The sequence below is a fragment of the Psammomys obesus genome, unplaced genomic scaffold (assembly GCF_907164565.1).
Source record: "Psammomys obesus unplaced genomic scaffold, mPsaObe1.curated_primary_1811, whole genome shotgun sequence".
Taxonomy (NCBI): domain Eukaryota; kingdom Metazoa; phylum Chordata; class Mammalia; order Rodentia; family Muridae; genus Psammomys; species Psammomys obesus.
In genome coordinates this window covers 1,518,223-1,543,911 of record NW_026594354.1, presented here as the reverse complement: position 1 = coordinate 1,543,911, position 25,689 = coordinate 1,518,223, and the positions used below count along the sequence as shown (strand labels likewise).

The window sequence follows — 25,689 nt, the reverse complement described above, 5'->3', positions numbered from 1 at the left end:
ATACTGTTCAAGGTCTTTCTTCATTGTAAATACCAATCTGCTTTTTCATTTCTATTAACTAAAACATCTTTGGCAAGCCCTCTCCATCTTGAGAGTAGGAAAAGTTCTAGAAACTTCTTTGCCAAAAGATATGGGACTTACCAGAAGTTACATTTCAACAAGTCTAAGTATCCCTACAGTGACAACCTCTTTCTTTCTTGACCATAATGCAAAAATACTGGTGCAAAGAATGACTTGAAGCAGTCTATCTCATGATAATACTAAGAGAAGGGTGGAGCTAAAATCACAAATGAATAGACCTCCACCCTGATATGCTAGGACAGTCATTGCTAGTGAGGTGTCCAGCATGTTCTTGCACGTCCATGTCCCACTGGTGACTGATATCATCAGGAAAGTTTCAAACCCCCCTCTAAAAAGAAATGTTCCCAATTTCAGAGCCTCTCAGTTACAGAGTGGCATTCAAGAGCTCTGGCCCTGCCCATTTGAGTTCAAGCTCCAGTGATATCTCCATTTCAAAATGGACTCCTTCCTTATTTGTAACCAATATAGTTGTTCAGAATTTCTCTGTTTATTCCTTTATGTTGTTGCATAACATCAGAGAATTTTTACCAAGCTTCACAAGTATCCACTTGTGTCAGGAAATATTTTTTCTATTACTCTGCAAGTACTATTACTATCATTCATGTATACCTTATAAGGACGCTCTTTGGGCTATTTGTGGGGAACATGATGGGTTAGGAAGTAGATTTGCTTTACTACAGGAAAAGATTCACCTCAGGACATTTGCACACATCATGCACAAATGGAGAAGACAGATGGGCAATATGGGTTTTTCTTCTTTGCAACTTGAGGGCTCTTCTGCCAGCTGCTTCCCACGGCTCCCCACTGCTCTACATTCTGCCATTTCCAATGATGGTTTATAGCAAAATTCACTAGGCAGTAAGCCATGTGGCTTTTACAGACAGCAATTAGAAGTGAAGCAAAGGCTGAATTACATAGCATTTGAAAATGCAGTTAGAGAAAGAACAAGTCAGATCTTATTTTCTATTACCTCCTGGTGATGAAATCTATGTGTTCATCAAAAAGCACACACCTACTTCTGGGGTCATTTGGAGCCAACAGCTCAGTCAATAAAAAAAATCAACTGTACAGTCAATGTCAAGCATAAAAATCCATTAAAAGAAAAAAAAAAGAAATCCCATCAAAAGAAAACCCAACAAAAGAAATCCTTACCTTTTCTTTGGCTTTCCTTTTTGTTCCTGCATCCATCCATTCATTTTCTTTCTCCAGCATGTCAATAAAGGCCCAGCGAACACCCTCAATCAATTCCTCCATCTATAAGAAAATACCCAAAGATGCAGTGTCAAAGCAAGAAACTTCAGACAAGGTTTCCTCAATCTGAACAAGTTGGGAAAAAAAAAACTATTTCAAAATTCAAAATGAGAAATGAAAGGTTGTTTCAATTCAATTCCATGCTTTGATTTTTTTTGGGGGGGGAACATCTATGAACAGATTATGCAAGGTGGTGGTGGGAAATTCTCCAGGAGCTATCACTAAGCAATCACTTACCTATATGTAGCTACTAAATAGCTCCATCATCATCAAGGTAACAACCAATTTCAATAGTTTAATAAAGTAATAATGTAATTCAACGGTAAAGTGTATGCCTAACAAGTGCAAGGTTCTAGGTCCTATCCTCAGTAACACACACACACACACACACACACACAGAGAGAGAGAGAGACAGAGAGAGGGACAGAGACAGAGAAAGACAGAGACACAGAGAGAGACAGAGGCAGAGAGTGTTTTATCAGAACCTGAGAGTACCAAGCAAAAACACAGACTGTGTATTTCAGATAGGCATTGCCAAGAAAGAGAGCAACACTGAAAGAAGTATTTTTAAAAAGAGAATCAAGCTGGGCATGGTCGTACATGCCTGTAATCCCAGCACGCAGGGCGTCCGTCAGAGGAAGGTGGATCTCTGTAAGTCTGAGGCCAGCGTGGTCTACAAAGTGAGTCCAGGACAACCAAGTCTATGCAGAGAAACCCTGTTCCAAAAAAAAAAAAAAAAAAACTAAAAGGAAAGGGAAAGAGAAAGAAACAGGCAGAGCAATACAACACCACAAAGGACATCATGCCAACATGAATCAGATTTATGTTAAGACCCCCAAATCTCTCTAAACTCAGTGCCAGTTGTAATACCACATGCTTAGCCAGCACCTATTACCTTTCTACTGTTCTCTCTCCTCCCTTACAGCCCAGCAAAGTCTTATTTCAGGTACAGAATACTGAGTACAAAGCAGCATCTGTAGAAAGGAAGTTTTCTGAAAGGCCTAAGACATGAATGATATGTACTCACTTATAAGTGGATATTAGCCATAAAGTACAGATAACAACACTACAATCCACAGACCCAAAGAAGCCAAGGAGGGCCCAAGGGAGGAGGCTTGAATCTCACTTCGAAGAGGAAATATAATAGACATATGAAATGGATGGAGGGAGGGAACTGGATAGGAGAGGGAGTAGGGAGGGTAAAGGGGACAGGGATCAGGTGTGAGGAGAATGGAGATGAGGGCAACTGGAAGAGAGAATGGAATTTGGTAGGGGTGGGCATCTTGGGACAGGGGAGGCTCCTAGGAGTTCATGATGGGATATGGAGCCTGAAGTCACTACCTCCAGTAGCCAGGTGGGACTTCCAGTGGAGGAAGGGAGCCAACTACCCACCCACAAAATCTTTGACCCAAATTTTGCCATGCCTCCAAGAAGTGTAGCGATAAAGATGGAGCAGAGATCAAGGGAATGGCCAACCAATGACTGGCCCAACTTAAGGCCCACCCCATGGGGGAGAACCAGCCCCTAACACTATTAATGATGCTTTCAGACAGGAGCCCAGAATAACTTTCTTCTGATAGAGCCTCATCCAGCATCTGTTAGAAACAAATCCAGAGTCCCCCAACCAAACAATAGGAAGAGCTCAAGGAGTTTTGTGGAAGAGACAAAGAGGACTGAGGGAGCCTGAGGCATCGAGGACACCACAGGAAGACCTACAGAGTCTAACCTGGGCCCATGGGGACTCACAGAGAGTGCACCACCAACCAAAGGGCGTGCATGAGGTGAACCTAGACCTCCTACACATATGTAGAAGATGTGAAGCTTGGTATATTGTTCAGGTCTCCTAACAATGGGAGTAGGGGCTGTCTCTGACTTTGTTGTTTGCCTTTGGATCCCTTTCCCCTAGCTGGGCTGCCTTGTCTGGACTCAGTGGGAGAGGATGTGTTTAGATCTGCAGCAACTTGATGTGCCAGGGAGGGTTGGTACCCCTTGGGAGCCACCCCTTCTCTGAGAAGAAGGGGGGGAGTGCGGTATGAGGGTGTTACTGGGAAAAGAGGAGGGAGGGGACTGGGATCAGGCTGTAAAGTGATTAAATAAATAAATGGGGGAAGGGAGGAAAATGAGATCACAAATGAGGGCATATTTGCTTTGATGACAACCTCTGCTGGGCCATAGCAAGGTTGGAATGACTGAGGGAAGAGAGACATTGATGCAGGAGTCTGAGTGTAATGAGACCCTGCTGTGTATGGGTGTATGCATCATCATCCCATTCACCTGCACAAATGCTTTGGCTTCCTTAATGGGATATCCAATAAAGAACAGACCCTGGAGTCTAGTCCCACGATTATATTTACTTTTGAGATTATAGAACTATAAACCCATTGTTAAGGTTCTTTCTAAACATCCTCTTTGTTCTACAAATTGTCAGCATAAAACTCACTCAAAATAATTTCTCTCTGTTTAATAAGTTCTCAGCTATGTTTTCAGTTCAATAACAGTTGTAAGGGAACCAGAGCTGTAAATCAGTGGGCTGGGTTCCATCGTATGTAAATAAGAACAAACAGCAGATGGAAAAGGGGGAGCTTCACAGCTATTTCTTCTCAACTTAGTAAAAACACTGAAGAAAAAGAAAGCTCAAGTTGGGATCCAAGCATGACAAGTACACGAAATGACAGAAGAACAAAAGTCTCTTTGAAATCATTAAGTCATAGTTCCCAACTTCACATAAATATTAGAATCTTTTGGGTGGGGCTTTAAAAGTCCTGACCAAAAAAAAAGTGATTACAAAATTAATAAATAAGTAATTGTAGAGGCAAGGCATCAGGACACTAGTATCATTGGTCTAAGATTCAATCTGAGCAATGGGAGTTTAAAAGCTCCACAAGTGAGTCAAATGTATAGACAGGGTTAAACTTAATGAGTGTTCCAGGAAGCCATTTTATAAACAAGGAAGTTAGAAGCTGATGACCTATGTAAACTCAGAGTTAGTGAAGGCCAGAGAAAGGCCTTGACCACAGAGCCTAGATGACAACTCTGAGCATAAAGCTTCTAAAAGTCACAAAGATTTTCTCTCCATGAATCAAAGGAAAATACCAAGGAAGCAAAAAGTAACTAATAGACAGATGCAGAAGTGACCATTTCTAACAGGAAGTCCAACAAGAGGGGTACAGAAATGTCACAGAGCCTCCCAGAGACTATATCTTTTGCTAATACAGTAATTAACACCCCTAAATCTCGAGAAGCTCATCAATCTAGCATATCACCTGCAGGCAGAAAGAACAAAGCCATATTTCCAAACCAGGGAGAGATACCAAGGATGGAAAGACATGAGTAGATTTGACATATTTAGAACCAAAGAAATGGAACTAGATGATTAATGGCACGTGGAAAGGTGAGAAAATCGGGAAGATGGGTAGTTCCCAGGTTACAAGCAGGGACAATGCAGTGTATAGTGCTGGCCTTCTCTAAGATGAAAATACTGGGAGAGAGAGAAAGCTGGACCAAAGTTTGATGATGAGAGCATGGACATCTAGACAGCCAATTTGTATAATTCAGTATAGGAGAAAAAAAAGGAAGGAAGGAAGGAAGGAAGGAAGGAAGGAAGGAAGGAAGGAAGGAAGGAAGGAAGGAAGGAATCCAGTGAAGATAGGGCTAACCGAGGTGTCTGAGGCTAGGGACTATGCAATGTTTCATAGTGATGATTTTGTTGGCATTGCTGCTGCTGGGTATGTGAGCTCTCTATGTTCCAGTACCAATGGACACATTGAGAAGAAAAGGCTGAAACTATGCAAAAAGCCATAAAAGATTTCGGAGAGGACTGAGTGGGAGATAAAATCAAAAGACTATACAAAAAGATTCACCTTAGATATGAAGTAGGATTATGAGAAAAAGAAAGGATAAAATGTCATAAGAATCTCCAGATTAGGGGGTATACAATCACATCTTTTCTCTGTGAAATCAGATTGAGATGTAAAACAATGGTTTCTCTTTTACAAAAAAAAAAAAAAAAAAAAAAAAAAAATCCCTATCCCTTCACACATGGCTATATACATCCTGGCAGTATGAGCACGCTAGGAAGAAAGGGTTTTCATGTATCAAGCAAAGGAGAAAAATAGAAGGTTTCCTGTCAATACTCTGACCAGTGTGTAGCAACAATATGAAGTATCTAACAACTAAGTAAAGAGCTGACCACCCCCAAGAAAATATTTACTTGGAGTAAGAGACATATGAACTAATATTTCATTTCATTTTAATCAATCAAATGAAACAAAATTAGCACTGCTCAAATCAAAAATCTCTTTGGCAATTAGTTTTTTGTTTGGTTGGTTTTGTTTTGTATTTTTGTTGTTGCTGTTTATTTTAATTTTTTTAAGATTTCTACAATGAATCTTAAGGTCATTTTATCTCCATTGTCTTCAGTGTCATTTTAATGAAGTATACACTATTTAATAAAATCAGATTTAGCAGCTTGGTTTCATAGGAGCTGCTATGGCCATTCCGAGGCATTATAACACCTATCAAATGTATTAAAGGCTTAAGAATAAACTTTTCCATAGGTTTTTTTTTTTTCACGTTCTTTGTCTGCAGCAGAATAGCATTCTAAGTGGACAAACACTGAGGCAAACGGATTTCAGCTCATAATCTGAATGAAGAATGACTAATAGTTTACTGGTATGTAGTATTCCTTCTCCCCCTTCCACCTCTGTCTTTCCTAAATAAATACTTTAATAACTCATTGTCTTTGTGGCTTTAATCTATGTCAAAATGTAAGTAAATCACTTAACTTCTTGCCACACTTGGTCCTTCTTTGCCCTTGAGAACCTCTCTCCCTCTCTGTCTCTCTGTCTCTCTGTCTCTCTCTCTTTCTCTCTTTCTCTCTGTCTCTCTCTCTCTCTCTCTCTCTCTCTGGATTTATTTTCTCTGACATAGTACTGAACTTCCCTAACAGACAACAAACTTCCAGAACAAAAGAAGTCTTTGAAGGTGATTAATGTCATTGGCTAGCATTCTGATGCAAATAAGATAACGATTTTACTATGTTGGAACCAGGAAGATAAATCACAGAACTATTTTGATTTTTATCTTTGAACTAGTCTACAGAATCACACAATAACATTGCCTTTAGTCATATTGTACTCCCTGAGACAAAAAAAAAAAAAAAAAAAAAAAGGCCTGATGTAATTTTTAAACAAGGGGGGAAAAATAAATAATATTTCATCACCAAACCTTGACCTAGTGCCCCAAGAGCCATCATATAGCATTAATGGAAATCACTTAAAGTAGGAGTCATCAGGTTAAGTCATCCACACAAAATGTTTATTTAGAGTCAAAGACCAAAATGTAACATACAAAAATTAACTGGGATCCGAAATGGCAGTGCTGAGAGCACACTGTGTCTGATCAGCAGGGCAACAATGACCAACAGACCGAACTGTGGGCCTCAAAACACTAACGATTGTGTTCCCCAGGTGAGAGGAAAACCCACCATGAGGAACGCAATTGGGTCCAATCTCACAGCACCCAGCTACACTCCAGAAGAGTTCCTGAGTTCCCTGCAGGTGTTCAGTTCCTGTGCACTCTACTCACCATCCCAGACTGACCTGTAAACTCCAAAACATTACAGACTATGTCTCCCTGTCATAAGGAATCCCCACAGTTAGGGAAACATCAGGTTCAATCTCAGGGCACGCACCCAGCTAATTCCCGAAAAAGTCCCTTGGTTCTCGCAGGCTCTGGGGCTCTAGTCTCCAGCTACATGCCTGTGTGCTGTGCACACCAGTCACTGATTACCTCTTGGGTACCGGGGCACAAACTCCAAACTCAAACCTACAGAAGCCTGGATCAGCCCCAGATGCTGCTCCAAAGTTCAACCTATCTCCCTAGTGAAACCAACCAAACCGCAGGGCTCCTTAGTTCTTCAAGAGGGCTGCACCCAGCAAAAACAGCGTAGGAGCAGCAGCAGCTCACTAAATTCAGAGCAAGAAAGCCAGTGGCAGGGCAGCTGTCTCTGGGACTTCTGGTGAGAGGAGAGCCCCTGGACTCCCAAGGAGCCCAGTTACCCCACAGGACATATACCTGAGGTGAGCTGTGGCAATTCCCTGAGAAGCACCGGCCATTTGGTGACCATAGCCAAAAAGCTGAGGAGGGATCCTTCAGGAACAACTATCTTCCTTCCAAGGAGATTCTCCCTACCCCAGGACCCCAGCAGGCACCAGAAACTAACAACCAACTCCTAAAACAAGCAGATGGATAGAGGCCAGGGTAAAAGCACAACCAACAAACTCCAAAGCAATATGGCATCTCCAAAACCCAGTTATCCAGGGGCAAGTAGTCCTGTAAGTGAAATTCAAGAAAATGACTTTAAATCTTTGCTTATGAGGATGACAATGGAGGAAACAAATAAAATGGGTAAAGAAACTGAGGAAGATAAAGTCAAACAGATTATGGTCATCCGTAAAGAAATACAGAAAGATACAACCAGTTTGTGGCCTTTTCAGAGAGGACATAATTAAATCACTGAAAGAAATAGAAGAAAGTTCAAACAAACCAGTGAAGGAATTTAAGGAAAGGCAGGAAAAAATACAATCAAACAGGTGAAGGAAATGTTCACAGCAATTTATTTGTAATAGCCAGAATCTGGAAACAACCTAAATGTACCTCAATGGACGATTGGATACAAAAATTGTGGCATATTCACACAATGGAATACTACTCAGCTATTAAAAACAAAGAAATCATAAAATTTTGCAGACAAATGAATGGGACTAGAAAAGATCATCCTGAGTGAGGTAACCCAGAAACAGAAAGATGGTCATGGTATCACTCATTTATAAGCAGACATAAGCATTTAATAAAGGGTAGCCATACTAAAATCTTCAGATCTAAAGAAGCCAAACAACAAGGAGGACCCTGGGGAAGATGCTTAAATCTCATTCAGAATAGCAAACAGGATAGACACCAGAAGCAGTGGAAGAGAGGGAACAGGATGGGAGTCTACTTATAGAGGGTCATCTGAAAGGATTCATCCAAGGGATCAAAGTAAATGTTGAGATTCACAGCCAAACATTGGGCAGAGCTCAGGGAGTCTTTTGGGAAAAGGTAGGGATAGAAGGACAGGGAGGGGACAGGAGCCCCACCAGGAGACCAACAAAGCTAAAACACCTGAGCCCAGGGGCTCCTGCAGAGACTGATGTACCAACCAAGAACTAGACATGGAGAGGACCTAGACCTCCTGTTCAGATGTAGCCCATTGGCAGCTCAGTCTCCACATGGGCTCCTGAGTATAGAGAGCAGGGCCAGCCTCTCTCATGAACTTGGTTGCCTGCTCTTTGATCACTTGCCCCTAGTGATGCAGCCTTACCAGGCCACAGAGGAAAAGGATCCAGGCAGTGCTGATGAGACTTGATAAGCTATGGGAAGATGGCAGAGGAGAACTCTCTCTTTCAGTGAACTAGGGGAAGAGGATAGGTGGGAAGAGGGAGGGAGGGTGAGAATAAGAGGAGTTGAGGGAGGGGTATACAATCGGGATATATAATGAGTAATTTCTAAGTAAATAAATAACAACCAACTAAAATATCCAGCCTCATGGACTGAACAATAACTAGATTCATAGACTTTCCATGGGCATATAGTAATTGTTGGAATAGCTGAACCACCTCCTATAAGACACTTTAATAAATTCCACATGTATATATTTTAAAAAAGAATTAACTAAAATATTGCTGCAATAAAATCTGTAACATTCAGGTTAAGGTCTCTCCAGATAAAGTATCTATTTCAGATTTTCTCAATCAACACTGAGAATACAGTTCATTTAGTTGGTCTATGTCAGTCGTTAGTTTTCTTCATCAACTATGACTATTTAAAAGTAGACTCTCCTCATTCTTTGCACCCCACAATTTGGATCCTAATATCCTATATCAGACAACAGAAAATTGTACATGTATCTATATCCAGGCTATTCTTCTATCCTGATCTTTAAAAAATGACCTTGATAAAAGTGAATAAATTGTAACAAAGAAAAAATTAAATAAACTAATAGATATGTACTCAAAAAAAAAAGAAAAATTTAAAAAAAAATGAGACTATCCTATCATGTCCTTCCCACTCTCCTTTCTCTCCTTCTTCTCACCTTTTCTCCCCACACACAGACATGGGAAATTTTCTTTTCATATAACTAGATAGTGATAGTACATATTAAATTTAAATTCATGTGTCAACAGTATTTTATGGTCAGGGGATTCAGTTCACCTCATGAATGGTTATAGTTCCCCTTCCAGTCTTTCCTTGTGGCTATAGAGAAATCCTACAAAACCAATTCAAATCCTTACTCACATCCATGAATCCCTCCTTGATGTTTAAATCCCTTCCTGGAGTTCCTATCATGCCTATAATCAGAACAATACAAGTGTATATATTGTATTATTGTGTTTCCATTTATATTTATTTAGTCTCCCTAACAAGATCTAGGAATGTTGAGAACAAGAGCCATGACATAAATCAAATGAGACTATAGATACATGTAAGAAAGCCAACAGGTATCCAGCAAATTCAATTTTCGGTAACTTTTATGATTTCATATATCACATATGATTTTTACATGATGGTTTTATATCTTATGTTCATACTTAATACTGACACGGAACATATCCTTATAAAGACAAATTCATCACTTCATGTTTTTTAAACTCCCCACTGGAAGTTTTAAGTGGAGGAACTAAACAAGAGCAAAAAAATAGAAGGCATGTAAACAGGAAAGGAAGAAATAAAAGCATCCCTGTTTATAACTTATATTATCCCATATACAAAAAAAACACTAAAAACTCCATTAAATGACTTATAAAATGATAAGTTCAGTAATGTTACAAGATAAAAAATAAATGCAGAAAACAATTAGCACATTACATCCCAATAAAATTGATGAGAAAGAAAGTATAAAAGCAAATCCATTTACAATAGCTAAGAGTTACAATATGTAAGATGAGATTAGCATAGGAAGTAAAAGACCTCTATAATGAAAAGTATAGAGCTGTGTGTAAGAAAAGAAAGGAACCCAAAACTTGGAATGATCTTCCATTTTCATGAGAGGGATAATTAATATTGTTAAAATGTCCATTTTACTCAAAATGATATACAGATTCAAAGCAATTTCTGGGGAAATACCAGTAATTTTTTTAAACTAGCAAAAGTCATCCTGAAATTGATATAGAAGCACAGAAGACCCCAAATAGCCCAAGCAATCTTGGGCAAAAAAGAACAAAGCTGAAGGCATCACAGTATCTAATTTTGAGACATACTATAAAGGCATAAGCAAAACAGCATGGTATTGGCATGAGAACAGACACACAAGCCTGTGGAACAGAACAGGGAATGCCAGAAATAAACCCATGCATCTACAGCCAACTGATTCTCCACAAAAGGCCAAAAACATACATTTTCCTCTTCAATAAAATGGTACTGGGAAAACTGGATATTCGTATGTATAATGTTGAATTAGATCCCTGTCTCTCACCTTGTACAAAAAAAAAAAAAAAAAAGAATTCAAAATAGATCCAAGAAACTAACAGAAGGAAACAGAGAAAGCAGTTCCAAACATTAGTATAGACTGTGAATTTTTTTTTCAATATGATCCCCAAAGAACAGGAAACAAAAACAAAAATACAGAATTGGAATTCATCAAACTAGAAAGCCTCTGTGCTACTAAAGGAACTAAATGAAGAACCAACCTAGTAGATAGGAGAAAATATCTGTAAGCTAATCCTCTCACCAAGTATTACTATCCTAAATTTAAAAAGTAAAAAAAAAAAAAAAAGAAAGAAAAAGAAACCCAATGTAAAAATGGGCAAATTATCTGAATAGACATGTCTCAAAAGTAGGAATACATATGGCCAAGCAGCTTATGAAAGAAAGACACTCAGTTTTATTAGCCATTGGGGAAGTGGAGATCACAGCCACGGTGTCATCTCACCCCAGGTACAATGGCTAGTGTTTAACACATGCTGGTGATGAAGTGGTATGCCACGTGAGAACATTAAAAAGTCATAATAAGTCAACGTGAGAGTATAAGAATAATTCTTAGAGGCTGGAACATGGAGGGACTAGGACATGAGAAGCTAGATTTGATTAGTGTAGCTTGTGAACAAATAATATAATCATCATACTGAGTAATTTTGTTAAAAATGAAAAAAAATACTTCTAATAGATACTCAACAAGGAACTAAAATTGAATCAAATGTTTTTGTGTATGCAAATCTATGATAATCATCTGTTATTAGAAAAAAATATCATGCTCTTTTACAGATAGTACATGACAAATATAACCAAGAGATTTAATATTATGGAACTTTAAAAGAGGAAAAAGTACATGACATTCCTTTATATATAAAGTCATTTTTTAAACAGACCTATTCCAATTGAGTGATTCAAAACTGAATCCACCTATAGAATTCATCAATGGATGAATTTCATCTTTACATTAGTGGGAAGGTCCACAGCAAATGTCTCTGAATAGCTATATCCTCCAGCAAAATGCAAACTTTACTGAAAAACAGATAGCTTGGTGAGTTAGTCTCATCTACTTTCAAATTGGTGATAGCAACATTACATTTGACAAGTGGCTGAGAATGGTGTTCTCTCTCATTGATGTACAACTTCTACATTGATCCTCTACTTTAAACCACTTTATTAGAGAAAGAGGAGAATGGACATCATTATTAATGTTTGTAGTTAACAAAAATGGTGCCATATTCTCAGGAAAGGCCAACTGTCATTTTACTAGAAACACAGGCACTAAATGAATTCATAAATATTTCATATTCATTGATTCATTAGGCTATAAATATTTATATAAATGAGTATGAATTAGCTTCTGATAAAATATAATAATGGCATTGAAATAAGTAAAGAATGGACCTACAATGGAAGCAGAACAAGTGGTTAAGCCAAAAAAAAAAAAAAAAAAAAAGGATGGAAACTGCTGCGGTTTCTGGCAGCCAAGTGAGCTAATAAATCACATCAGATTGTTGGTATTAGCAAACTAGCATAGCCATTAAACATGCTGGAAAAAGAAAAAAGAACATCCCGTTATTTGGGCCCAAGCAATGCTATAAAGCATGTTAGCCTGGTGGCATAAGAGTTTAGCATGTCCTTTCATCAAAAGCCATCTGTAAGACTGAGCTAGGAACAGGAAAAATATTCTTTTCAGCGAATATGAACACACAAGCTCTTTACTGCCTTATAATTTATCATGTCGTGTTTGCCACTTCGCCTCTCTCAGAGGGAATGGATCAGAAACCAGAATAATATTTACAACTTAACTATGTCATGACAATGGCTCAGCTCTTGGCCTTAGCTGTAGTGATCCTTTCCCCCAGCAAGTAACTATGTTTGGCCATTTCCAATATTGAGATCTGAGTAAGGCACACATACTTTCTTGTAGTAAATGAATCTCCAGCACCAGACTTTTGCACTGCATAGGTATGATCCAATTGCTTGCCCAGATGGTGACCCATAAAATGTGGCAAGAGCAACACTGTCGAATGCTATCCAAAGATGTAGACAACAAATATGAAACATGGGCCAAACATGTCATAATCATGGCAGCACACTCAAGGCTAAAGCTAAGAGTAGTGTCCACACTTATTTCAAAAGAATTCCCAGTGAGCTATCTAAATTACTCCTTTTGCTGGATGTCCAAAGATTGCATAAGTGAGTTGTCAACACTGGGGTCTGAGAATATTTACTGCAACACGATTCAGTCCATAGAGAGTTGTGAAACCTGGATCTGTTATAAAAATTATATTTGGCTCTTTGAGTAGTTTCTTGAGATTCTCCTCTGAGCCAAACTAATATTAAATGATAGGGCAGCTTCTGGGATATGGCCAAGCCAATGACATTAAAAAGATCTTTATTTCAGGGATGGAGAAATGGATGGCCCAGCAGTTAAGAGTGCTTGCTGCTCTTGCAGAGGATCACAGTTGGGTTCCCAGTACCCGATAACAAATACTTGTAACTCCAGCTTTACAAGATTTGATACACTTTCCTGGCCTCCACAGGCAAGCAACATGCATGTGAATGTACTAACCCAGAAACACACACATACACATAAGTAAAAATGAGTCTTTTTTTTTTTTAAGGAATAGCGTTTTATTCCAAATGAAGGCTCTTACACAAATATCCACGGAGGCCTAGTAATGGCAAGACTCTTTGTACTTCTCTCACTCTGCAATAGATTAGTGTCTAAGTGGGTTACATAGAAATGGGAAGAGGGACTGCCTCTGACACAATCTGATTGGCCTGCTCTTTGATCACCTCCCCTTGAGGGGAGAGAAGTCTTACCAGGCCACAGAAGATGACAATACAGCCACTCCGGATGTGATCTGGTAGACTAGGATCAGATGGAAGGAGAGGAGAACCTCCCCTAACAATGGACTTGGGGAGGGGCATGCATGAAGAAGGGGGAGGGAGGGTGGGATTGAGAGGGGAGGAGGGAGAGGCTTATGGGGGATACAAAGTGAATAAAGTGTAAATAATAATAATAATAATAATAATAATAATAATAATAATAATAAAGAAAAAATAGATTAGAAAGAGGTAATCTGCATGCAGAAGGTGCCAAAGCCTGTGCCAAAACTTTCATGTTATGAACTCTACCTTTCCCACTTAATGCCTAGGCAGGACCCACAGTAGAAACATGAGCTAACTTTAATGGCTGCTTACTATGTATTGATGGATTGTGCTGACCCAGTTATAAGGATTATTTCATTTAATTATTGACTCAAATTTAAAAATCATGCACTATTTTATCTCTATCTGTGATACTCTGAAATTGTAGCTTTAGTCTTGCACCCTTCCTTTTGCCCACAGTCTATGCTTTATGGCTTTAGATCCTCTCACTAAAAATTCCAGCTCTGTAGATCTCTGACCTTCTGACTTGCTTTGATCAACAGAATGTAGACATTGCATTTTTATTAGCCACTTGTCTCTTGATGTGATAAAACAAAATTTAACCAGAAGGAAGAAGGGTTGATATTGGCCCTAGTCAATTGTGGTGCAGAAGATATAGCAACAGGAACATAGAGCTTGGTCACACTGTGTCCACAGTCAAGAAACAGAACAGTGAATGTTTATTTCCTTTTTATTCAGCCAGGGATCCCATCTTATGGAATGGTGTTGTCCATACTTAAGTTGAGTCTTTCCTTTTTAACTAAACCTGTCTGAAAATGCCCTCATAAACATTCTCCTCAGAGGTGTGTTTCTATAGTGATTCTAAATCTAGTCAAGATGACAATGAAGATTAAGTATCACAACATTTCTGCCAGCTCTGAGCCTGAGCCCCAGGAGACCTCACACGTTTCTGCTTTCTCACTTGCACCTCTGCCATCACCATGGGGGCATGCCCAGTCTAGCCAGATGATGGAAGCAAGACACATGGAGCAGGGCCTAGTTGTCCCAGTCAATTCTGCCAAAATGAATCTTGATGGGCCAACCCTGAGACATTTGAGCAAGTGTAGCCAAAATCAGCATATCTTTAGAGGGGACCAATGCAGACAACATATGCATCCACAGTAATTGCTTATTGCTAAATACCAGGTTGTTTTGTGAGTGTTTGTCACACTGTATTCCTCTAGCACCAGATACTCATAGACAATTTGTAAATATGAAAATAGGTTAAAAGAGATTGACAGATTTTTCCCAAATTAGTAAAAGCAGATACTGGTTTTGAGATACCAATGCAACTTTGCAGAAAATTAAATGAAATTTCTATACAGGGTTAGTATTCTAAAACCCAAATCATTTCCTTTTCCCTGCTTCAGATAGGTCTTTAGCAGAGTTGCTCTAGAAGGTGACCCTGTTGATGGCTAATACTATTTACTAAACAAGGACAACTAGTTGTCAGAGTATCTATTCTATGCATAACTCGTGCCCAAAAGAAATTTTTCTGGATAATGATTGTTCTGAAAGCAACTCTCATGAACATCTGCAAATGACCACTAAGTATAAGGACATTGCTGTAATGCACGACACTGACTTTCAGGTGACTTCTGCCATCAACGTTACAGTTACATCTCATTTACTCAACCACTAAGAGGAATGGTGAACAAGGGAATTAATGAATAGTAATGGCAGCACATCAATTCAATTATCTTGGCTCACTTCTGAGGTAAGCTCCTAGCATAAGGAGGTTTCAAGTTCAAACTTACCACTACAATTAGACCCATGTGGGTATTTAAGTCTTCAACATCAGCTGAAGCAGTATGAGGTAGGAGGTGAATTCCTTTTTTAGGATAAAAATCATACCAAAATTGCTCACAGAGAGCAGCTCAGACAAATGGAAGACACTGTAGTCATCTGTAGGTCATCTATGGCGTTACTAGGATATAAAGTTGGAGCAGGAAGAGGGGACTTCTAGAGTACAAGAAGAAGTGAAGAACTGTTCTAAGCAGTAAATAAAATTCATATTCATCATCTAATAATGTCTAAATATGAATAATTAGATTCACTTTCTGGGTACAGAATGTTTTTTGTTTCTAATGAGTCCATTTAGCTTTCATCTGAGAGATGATGAAGATTCTCTCTTTGACCAAACTTTAGTCAGTCTCTTATGGCCTCTTTTTTAAGCCTTGGCAACTCTGGCAAAAATCCTGCTCAATAGAGTTAGAAGGAGTTTGCAATTTTCAGCGTCTCATCACTCTCAGTATTAGATCAAATCCTTCATTTCCTATGCTTAATATCTGATTACCTTGCTTACCTGTGGCAAGAACATGTTTGGTTAAGCAAAGTTTCCCTTCTCTCCATGTTTCCTCTCAGTAGTTTGCCATCCGGTGGTTCTCTCAGTCTGCTAGGTTATAAAAATTTTGGTTTCTTTGCCAACAGTCATGATTAAATATAAGCTCTTTTTCCTATTGCAAGAGGGTTGGTACTTATTACAGTAATCCTAAACAAAGTCTTTTGTTGTTATGGGGCTGCAGTGATTGATTTAGCAGTTAAGAGTGCTTAGCTGTCTTGTGAAGGATCTGTCTTTGGTTCCTAGCACCCACATGATAGCTCATAACTGCCTGTGATTCTAGTCCCAGGAGGTCCAATGTCCTCTTTCCTAGCCCACCACAGATTCCTACACACATGTGATACACACAAACTCAAACAGGCCCAAGCACATACACATCAACAAAACTTAATATTTAAAAAGGAAAAAGGGTCTTTTTACATTAACAAGCATCAAACCTGTTGTTGTTTTCCTTTAATGAGATATATAGTATAACAGAATAAGAAAATGTGAGAATACAGCAAAAAAACACCTACTGGTGGAGCTGAGATACATGAATAAAATTAAGTTGTTCGAGTACATAGTGTATACAGTGAAATAAAACAAGGTATGATAAAAAAAAAAAAAACTCAGCTTAGCCACAATGCTCACATGGAAATTACAACTTTACTAAATTTTCTAGAAACTAGTTAAATTTTCTAGGAAAAAAAATAAAAAAAAAAACTTTTAAAACAAGATGACAAAGCCAATCACACACTGTGTCTGATCATCAGGGCAACAGTAATTTTACAGATACCAACAGACCAAGTTAACTGTGGGCCCCTAAACACCAGCAATTGTGTGTCCCAGGTGAGAGGAAATGCCACAGTTGGGGCTGACCTCAGGTCACCCAGCTAATCCGTGGAAAAGTTCCTGAGTTCCTGAAGGCTCAGAGTCTCCAGCATCTAGCCACACACCTGCATGCTATGCTCACTGGCAAGTGAATATCTTCTAGGTACTGGGGCACACAGCTCCAACATCAGGTCCTCCTGACACCTGGCAGCCATAGGAACAGCCCTAGATGCCACTAACAAAGCTCAGCCTATTTCCCTAGAGAGGCTGACCAAACCTCTAGGCTCACTGGTTCTTCAAGATGGCTAAACACAATGTCTGAGCACAATGTCTGGGCAGCTGCAGCTCATTAATGTCAGAGGAAGAAAGCTAGTGGCAGGGAAGCTGTCTCCGGGACTTCCCATGGTGAGGAAAATCCCTGGGCTCTTGTGGAGTCCAGTTAGTCCACATGATCGAACACCTAAGGAGAGCTATTGAAATTCCCTAAAAACCACCCACCAGTCAGAGAACATGCCCAACAATCTGAGGAAGGCTCCCGAGGAAACATCTAGCTTCCGGCCCAGGGCTTTTCTCACTCCTTCACCTCCCCCCCCCCAAGGACTAGAGCAGGCATCAGAAACTACAAAGCAATGCCAGAAACAACCAGATGGGTAAATGCCAGCATAAAAACACAATCAACAAAAGCCAAATCATTACGGCATCTCCAGAACACATTTATCCAAAGGCAAGCAGCCCTGCATGCACTAATATAACTGAAACACACAAGAAAATGACCTTAAATCTATGCTTATGATGATGATAATAGAGAAAACAAAATCCGTAAAGAAATACAGGAAGATACAATCAAACAGACTGTGGCCTTTAGAGAGGAAATAATTAAATCAATTAAAGAAATAGAGGAAAGTTCAAACAAACAGGTGAAGTAATTGAATGAAAGGCAGGAAAATACAAACAGGTGGAAAGGAAATCAACAAAACAGTTCCAGATCTGAAGATGGAAATTGGAACATTAAATAAAGCACAAACTGAAGAAATCCTGGAGAGGGAGTACTTAGGGAAGAAAACAGGAACTACAGAGGTAAACATATCCAACAGAACACAAGAGATGGAGAGAAGAACCTCAGGTGTAGAAGATACAATGGAAGAATTTGATGCATCCATCAAAGAAAATGTTATATCTAAAAAATTCCTGACACATAACATCCAAAAAAGCAAGTATTTTCAACAAAATCATAGAAGAAAATTTTCCCAATTAAAAGAAAAAGATGCCTATAAACATACAAGAGACTTACAAAATACGAAATAGATTAAACCAGGAAAGAAAATCCTCCCACCACATAATAATCAAAACACTAAATGTATTCAACAAAGAAGAAATATTCAAATCTGCAAGAGAAAAATGCCAAATGACTTATAATGGCAAACCCATCAGAATCACATCTCACTTCTCAACAGAGACTATGAAAGCCAGAAGGGCCTGGACAGATGTCATGCACACCCTAATGTCAGCCCAGCTACTATACCCAGCAAAACTCTCAGTCATCATAGATGGAGAAAACAAGATATTCCACGAAAAAAAAATTAAACAATACCTATGCACAAATCCACCCTTATGGAAGATACTAGAAGGAAAAATCCAACCCAAGAATGCCAACTACACTAAGCAAAACTAAAAGTACACAAGCACACAAACACACTAACAAAAACAACATAAAAATAAAAGAACCTAACAGTCACTGGTCATATCTCTCAACATCAATGGACTCAACTCTCCAATAAAAAGACACAGGTTAACAGAATAGATGCATAAACAAGATCCAACATTCTGCTGCATACAAAAAACATATCTCAGCCACAAAGATAAACATTGCTTGAGAGTAAAAGGCTGGGAGAAGGTTTTCCAAGCAAATGGACCCAAAAAGCAAGCTGTAGTAGCCATTCTAATATCTAATAAAATTGACTTTCAACCAAAATTAATCAAAGATAATGAGGAAAGTCACTTCATACTCATCAAAAGAAAATTCCATCAAGATGACATCTACATTCTGAACATCTATGCCCCAAATTAAAAAAAAATAATAATAACACATTTGTAAAAGAAACATTAATAAAGCTTAAACCACACATCCATCCCCACATTTTAATACTGGGAGACTTCAACACTCCACTCTCATCAAAGGGGAGGTCAACAAAACAAAAGCTAAACTGAGAGATAATGACACTAAGAGATGTCATGAATCAAATGGACCTAACAGCCATCTACAATAATTTCCACCCAAACAGAAAAGAATATATCTTCTTCTTGGTACTTCAAAGAATCTTCTCTAAATTAGACCATATAGTCAGTGACAAAGCAAGCCTCAACAGATACAAGAAGACTGAAATAATCCTTTGTATTCTATCAGACCAAAATGGACTAAAGCTGGCCCTCAACAACAACAGAAATAACAAAAATCCTGTCCACACACATGAAAACTGAACAACTTGCTACTCAATGACATCTGTGTCAAAGAAGAAATAATGAAAGAAATTAAGGATTTCCTAAAATTTAATGAAAATAAAGGAACAACAAAACCAAACTTATGGAACACAATGAAAGTGCTAAGAAGAAACGTAATAGCACTAAGTGCTTTCATAAAGAGATTGGAGACATCCCCATAAAAGCAAGCTAACAGCACACCTGAAAACCCTAAAAAAAAAGAAGCAGACACACCCAAGAGGAGTAGATGGCTGGAAATAATCAAACTCAGAGCTGAAATCAATAAATTAGAAACAAAGAAAACAATTCAAAGAATCAACAAAAACAAGAGCTGGTTCTTTGAGAAAATCGACATGATAGACAAACCCTTAGCCAAGCTAACTAAATGGCAGAGAGAAACTATCCAAGTCAGCAAAATCAGAGATGAAAAGAGAGGACAGACACTGAGGAAATCCAAGGAATAATTAGGTCTTACCTCAAAAGCCTATATGCCACAAAATTTGAAAATCCAAGTGAAAGGAACAATTTTCTTGATAGATTCCACTTGCTAAGTTGAATGAAGGTCAGGGAAATAAATGAAATTGTCCCATATCTCCAAAGGAAATAGGCAGTCATCAAAATTCTCCCAACCAAAACAAGCCCAGGGTCACATGGTTTCAGCACAGAATTCTACCAGACCTTAAAAGAAGAGTTAATACCAATACTCTTCAAATTCCAAAAAATATAAATGGAAGAAACATTACCAAATTCATTCTATGAGGTCCCAGTCACTTTGATACCTAAACCACACAAAGAACCAACAAAGAAAGAGGACTTCAGACCAACCTCTCATGAACATTGACACAAAAATACTCACTAAAATATTTACAAACTGAATCCAAGAGCACATCAAAGATATCATCCACTATGACCAAGTAAGCTTCATCCCAGGTATGCAAGGGTGGATCAATATACAGAAATCCATCGATGTAATCCACTATATAAACAAACTGAAGAAGAAAAAACACATGATCATCTCTTTAGGTGGCAAAAAAGCATTTGACAAAATCCAATTCTGGTTCATATTTAAAGGACACTGTCAACAGAACAAAATGACAGCCTACAGACTGGGAAAAGATCTTTACCATTCCTACATCCGACAGAGGACTAATATCTAAAATATATAAAGAACTCAAGAAATTAAACTCCAACAAAATAAATAATCCAATTAAAACATGGGGTACAGAACTAAACAGACAATTCTCAAAAGAGGAATACGGAATGACAGAAAAACACCTAAAGAAATACTCAACATCGTTAGTTATCAGGGAGATGCGAATTAAAACGACTCTGAGATTCCATGTTACACCCATTAGAATGGCTAAGATCAAAAACTCAAGTGACAGTACATGCTGGCAAGGATGTAGAGAAAGGGGAACCCTCCTCCATTGCTGGTGGGAATGAAAACTTTGGAAATCAATCTGGCTCTTTCTCAGACAATTAGGGAATAGTGCTGCCTCAGGACTATACACTCCTGGCCATATACCTGAAAGATGTTCCACCATTCAACAAGAATATTTGCTCAACTATGTTCATAGCAGCTTTATTCATAGTAGTCAGAATCTGGAAACAACCTAGATGTCCCTCAACCAAAGAATGGATAAAGATATTGTGGTACATTTACACAATGGAATACTACTCAGCTATTAAAAACAAGGAAATCATGAGATTTGCAGTCAAATGGAAGGAACTAGAAAAGATCATCCTGAGTGAGGAAATAAAAAACCAGAAAGACACGTGTGGAGTATACTCACTTATAAGAGGATAATAGATATATATTAACCATACTACATTAACCATACTACAATCCACAGACCTAAAGAGACTAAATAACAAGGATGACCCTAGGAAGGATGATTAATTCTCATTCAGAAGGGCAAATAAAATAGACACCAGAAGTGGTTAAAGAGAGGGAACAGGATGGGAGCCTACCATAGATGTCCTCTGAAAGACTCCATCCAACAGGGGTCAATGCAGATGCTAAGAGTCACAGCCAAACTCTGGGCAGAGCACAGGGAGTCACAGGAAACAGTGGGGAAATAGAAGGACCCAGAGGTGCTAAGAGCTCTATAAGACCAACAAAGCCAACAAATCTGGGCTCATGAATGCCTGCAATTGACTGATATAAGAACCAAGGACTATGCATGGAGAGGACCTAGACCACTTGTTCAGATGTAGCAGATAGGCAGCTCAGTCTTCATGTAGGTTCCCTAGTAAGGAGAGTAGAGGCTGTTCCTGACATGGACTCTGTTGTCCTCTATTTGATCACTTCCCTCTGGTGAGGGACCATTTCCAGGCCACAGAGGAAGAAGATGCAAGCAGTCCTCATGAGACTTGATAGGCTGGGGTCAAATGGTAGGCAAGGAGGGCTCCCCCTTTCTGAATAATAAGGGAGGGAAATATGGGCCATGAAGGATGGAGGGCAGGACCAGCAGGAGACAAGGGAGCATAGTACAACCGGGATGTAAAATGAATAAACTATAAAAAATAAAGTCAAATTAAAAAAAAAAACTTTAAAATTCAGCAAATAAGTACATTGCTCTTTAATATACATGCCCACATTTCTGCTTAGCAGTTAGAGAATGGTAAACATTAATTTTTAAAAAAAGCTTTTTGAAAAGCACAGTCTTGGGTCACCACACCAAATATCATCGATCACTCCTTTGTTACTGTACATGTAGAGAACACTGGAAATAGAGCTTGGTTTGCAGGCTAAGCTTTAGAGAATCATATGTTTGGATTTCAATTAAGTTTCACTGCCATTTTCTTTAAAATGTTGAAATGCTAGAAACAATATCTTTTCTGTTTCCCATCTCAAAAAAAAATCTAAGAAGGAAGTGGGTGCCTTTTGCTTTTGTCTCTTATTTTATTCAAGTATGCTCCTAACAAGTTTGAATTAATTTCAGAAATATCCACTGTGAAGTCTCTGAGTTCCTCATTCTAGTCATAAAATTGATGATGGTGCGGGTGTTTTTCATTGAGAAACTTGGAAATGTGTCCTAGGCTCTCTTAAGTGGCCCTCAAAGGCTTGTGAGGCAAAGGTTTGCCCTCAAGATGGTGCTATCCAAATATGGTAGAACCTTTGAGGTAAGGGACCTAATAGCAGATATTTAACACATTGGATCCCAGGTCTTTTCCTCTTCCTGTGTTCACTCCTTGTCCATGAAATAAGGGTTGTGTTATACCACATGTATCTGCAATGAAAAGCTGTATTGGCACAGGTCAAAAAGCAATAGGGCCACCTGATCACAGGCTAGAAACACCATAGCTATGAGCAAGTTTCTTTTTATGACATTTGTCTTATGTATACTTGTTGGGCCTATTAAGGGCTGCTGCATCTACCCAAGCCTGGCTTGAGTTTGGAACCTGTCTTTAGCTTCCGATTTAAGAGGCGCCACTTCCGGGCAAAAGTGATTCAGCATATCCGCCTTAAAATTAACCCTGTCTGGCAACTGTTACGTGGAGTTTTGTCACTAGTCCACCTCTCCTTGCACCACTTAACCTTGCCCTCTACATTATCTTACCTCACTTCCTTAATCCTGCCCTTAACTCAAACCTATAAAAGGGGCTGCTTAATTTAATAAACCAAGTTCCTGCTTCCACAGATCTCCCGGCTCAGTGTTTTATTCCCTGGGGCATCCAGGGAGGTCGGGGCCATCGACACTCACCATCCCGCTCAGCCACAGAGGGCATCCAGCTGGACTGGCCACCCTCCTCTCAGCTCCACCTGCCGGGTACTGACCCGGCATACACTAATTATTTAAGAAGTTAATCATAGTTAACAGAAAACTAATTCATGACCCAACATGAGTTTAAACCAGATTAACTGGACTTAGACCAGATGTAAGCAATGTTCATAACTAATAACAATCACAAGGTCAATATAATGATTCTCCATCTGGAATGTGCTTAGAAGAGTACTGGACATACAGCTAAGCCCCAGTTAATGCTGCTACTATCATCTTCATTACTAGATTTAATTATATCACGACTGTCGCACTAGACATCATGACGAGCATTTCTATTCCTTCTCTTCCCAGATCATAACAATTTCTTTAAACACACAGGGAAATATCTCTTAGATTCATGTTCATAGCAGTCAGATGAAGATCCCTGGGAAGATAGCTAAGTCATCAAAGTGCCCATTACACAATTATAAGGACCTGAGTTCACATTCCCAAAATCCTTGCAAAAAGATGGAAGTGTCTGTGTAGGCTTCTATGTAGGTGTGGCTTGCTGGCCAGGGAGTTTTATCAAACCAGTGAGGTTCCAGGTATGTGAGGGACTCTTTCTCAGAAAAGTAAAGCAGAGAATTAAAAAGGAAAATATCTAGTGTCAATCTCTGCATCTGCACACACATTAAAACAATCTTTTACATCAGGTTAAGGTACTAAAATTGAATTAATTTCATCTGTTTCTGTTATGCTGAAATTTTATTGAACTCAGGCTTGCACAGACATAGCTTTACCCCTTGAGCCATCTTACCAACCCATTACTTTTTTAGCATAATATCTAGGAAATTTAAACATATGCTCTGTTGTATAGTGATATATCAGGCCACAAAGACAACAGATGTCAAAAGAGTTCTCAGTCTCCTTTCCCTCACTCCACTGGCCAGTCCCTTAGCTACAATACAAGGAAGACCTGCAGCTAATAGTTCTGTCCCATTCTCTGAATGGCAGAGGATTATTCTATCTCACCTCTTTATGTGGCTCTGTGTTGAAAGACTCTCTTTTTCTATACCCAATTGTCCCATTGCTAATTAAATGAGCTAAAATTCCATAATTCTGTAAATGAAGGAATAGGTCAGTGTGCTTGCAGGTATATGCAGTTAGAAAACCACAAGAAGACCTGCACAGTCAACTAACCTGGGTTCATGGGGCTCACAGACAACAAACCACCAACCAAAGAACATACATGGACTGGTCCTAAGCCCTAAGCACATATGTAGCAGATGAGCAGCTTGGTCTTCATGTGGGTCCCCCAACAACTGGAGCAGTGGCCTTCTCTGACTCTGATGCCTCTCTTTGATCCCATTTCCCTAACCAGGCTGCCTTGTCTGACCTCAGTGGGAAAGGATGTGCCTAGTTCTGCTGCAACTTAATTTACCAGAGTGAGCTGGTACCCATGGGGGATCTCCCCCTTCTCTGAGGATGAGAGTGGGAAACAGGAGGAACTATGAGCGAAGGAGGACTGGGAGTCGGGGGTGGGGGGAGATGCAATCTGGATGTTAAATGAATAAATAAATCATGCTTGTTATCTCAGCACCATGAGAGGCAGGCAGATCTCTGTGAGTTCAAAACCAGCCTAATCTACAAAATGAGTCCAGGATAGCCAAGGCTACACAGAGAAACCCTGTCTTGAAAAAACAACAAGAAGAAAGTAAACAAGAACCAAAAAAAGAACAATTATTCAAAAAAATATCAAACAAAATAAAAAAGACACACACAAAAGAAAACCATAAGGAAAGAATAATGTGTAATTATTCCCTGCCACCCAGTGAAAAAGAAGACAACTCTAGTAGATCAGTAGGTTAGGAGAAGCAGACAGCTATGGTAAAGGAAGGGAATGAGGAAGGAGTCGCTTTCCCTCTACAAAAGAAATCTTGAAATGAATTGCTTGCTCCCTCTCAGCCACAGTAGATAACAGAAATGTCAGAGGCTATCAGCCAGAGGCCATTAAGCCAACCCTGCCATAGAGAGACTCAAGAAACAGTAAAGAACAGGAATCTCTCAGTGGAAAAAAAATACAATTTTTAAGGGCAAATTAAATAGTTTGGGAAGTGGTGTAGGACACAATTCTAGAGGCCCTCACACAGGATTTGACACAATTTCAATAACTGAGATTTTCAGGGACAGAAAACTGAAGTATCACTCACACTATTACCGTTTGCAGAAACAAAGTATCACTGTCCAAGCCAGCTGGCCTGGCCTGACCTGCTCCAGTGAATCATTGTGGCTTCTGTTTCCAGTGATATTTTCTACTGAGTGAGATGAGGAACTTGCTGCTCAAAGTGTGGTACCTGGAAGAGCAGCAGCAGGAACTGCGAACTTGCTAGAAACTGGGGCAATAGACTGAACCAAGTTAAAGAGAACTGTTATTAAAATGCGGTGGGTTTGCTATCTTGCAATGGGATTCTGCATTTTAACAAGGCCACATGACTTGATCATGTGCTAAGGTTTCAGAAGTACCTGATGTTTTTAACCTTCTGATCATATTCATTTGCTTAACAAATTCATTGTGGT

The 25,689-nt window shown here is 39.1% G+C and overlaps 1 protein-coding gene across 2 annotated transcripts in view; it reads right to left on the bottom strand.

Annotated features, from left to right (window-relative positions):
* The window catches only part of Phex (phosphate regulating endopeptidase X-linked), a 240,903-nt gene that overhangs the window by 129,016 nt on the left and 86,198 nt on the right, over positions 1-25,689 (bottom strand). For both annotated transcript variants that reach the window (XM_055618656.1, XM_055618657.1), the window contains exon 12: positions 1,234-1,335. In XM_055618656.1, coding sequence (XP_055474631.1) covers positions 1,234-1,335 — 102 coding nt within the window. The remainder of the gene's footprint in view (positions 1-1,233; positions 1,336-25,689) is intronic.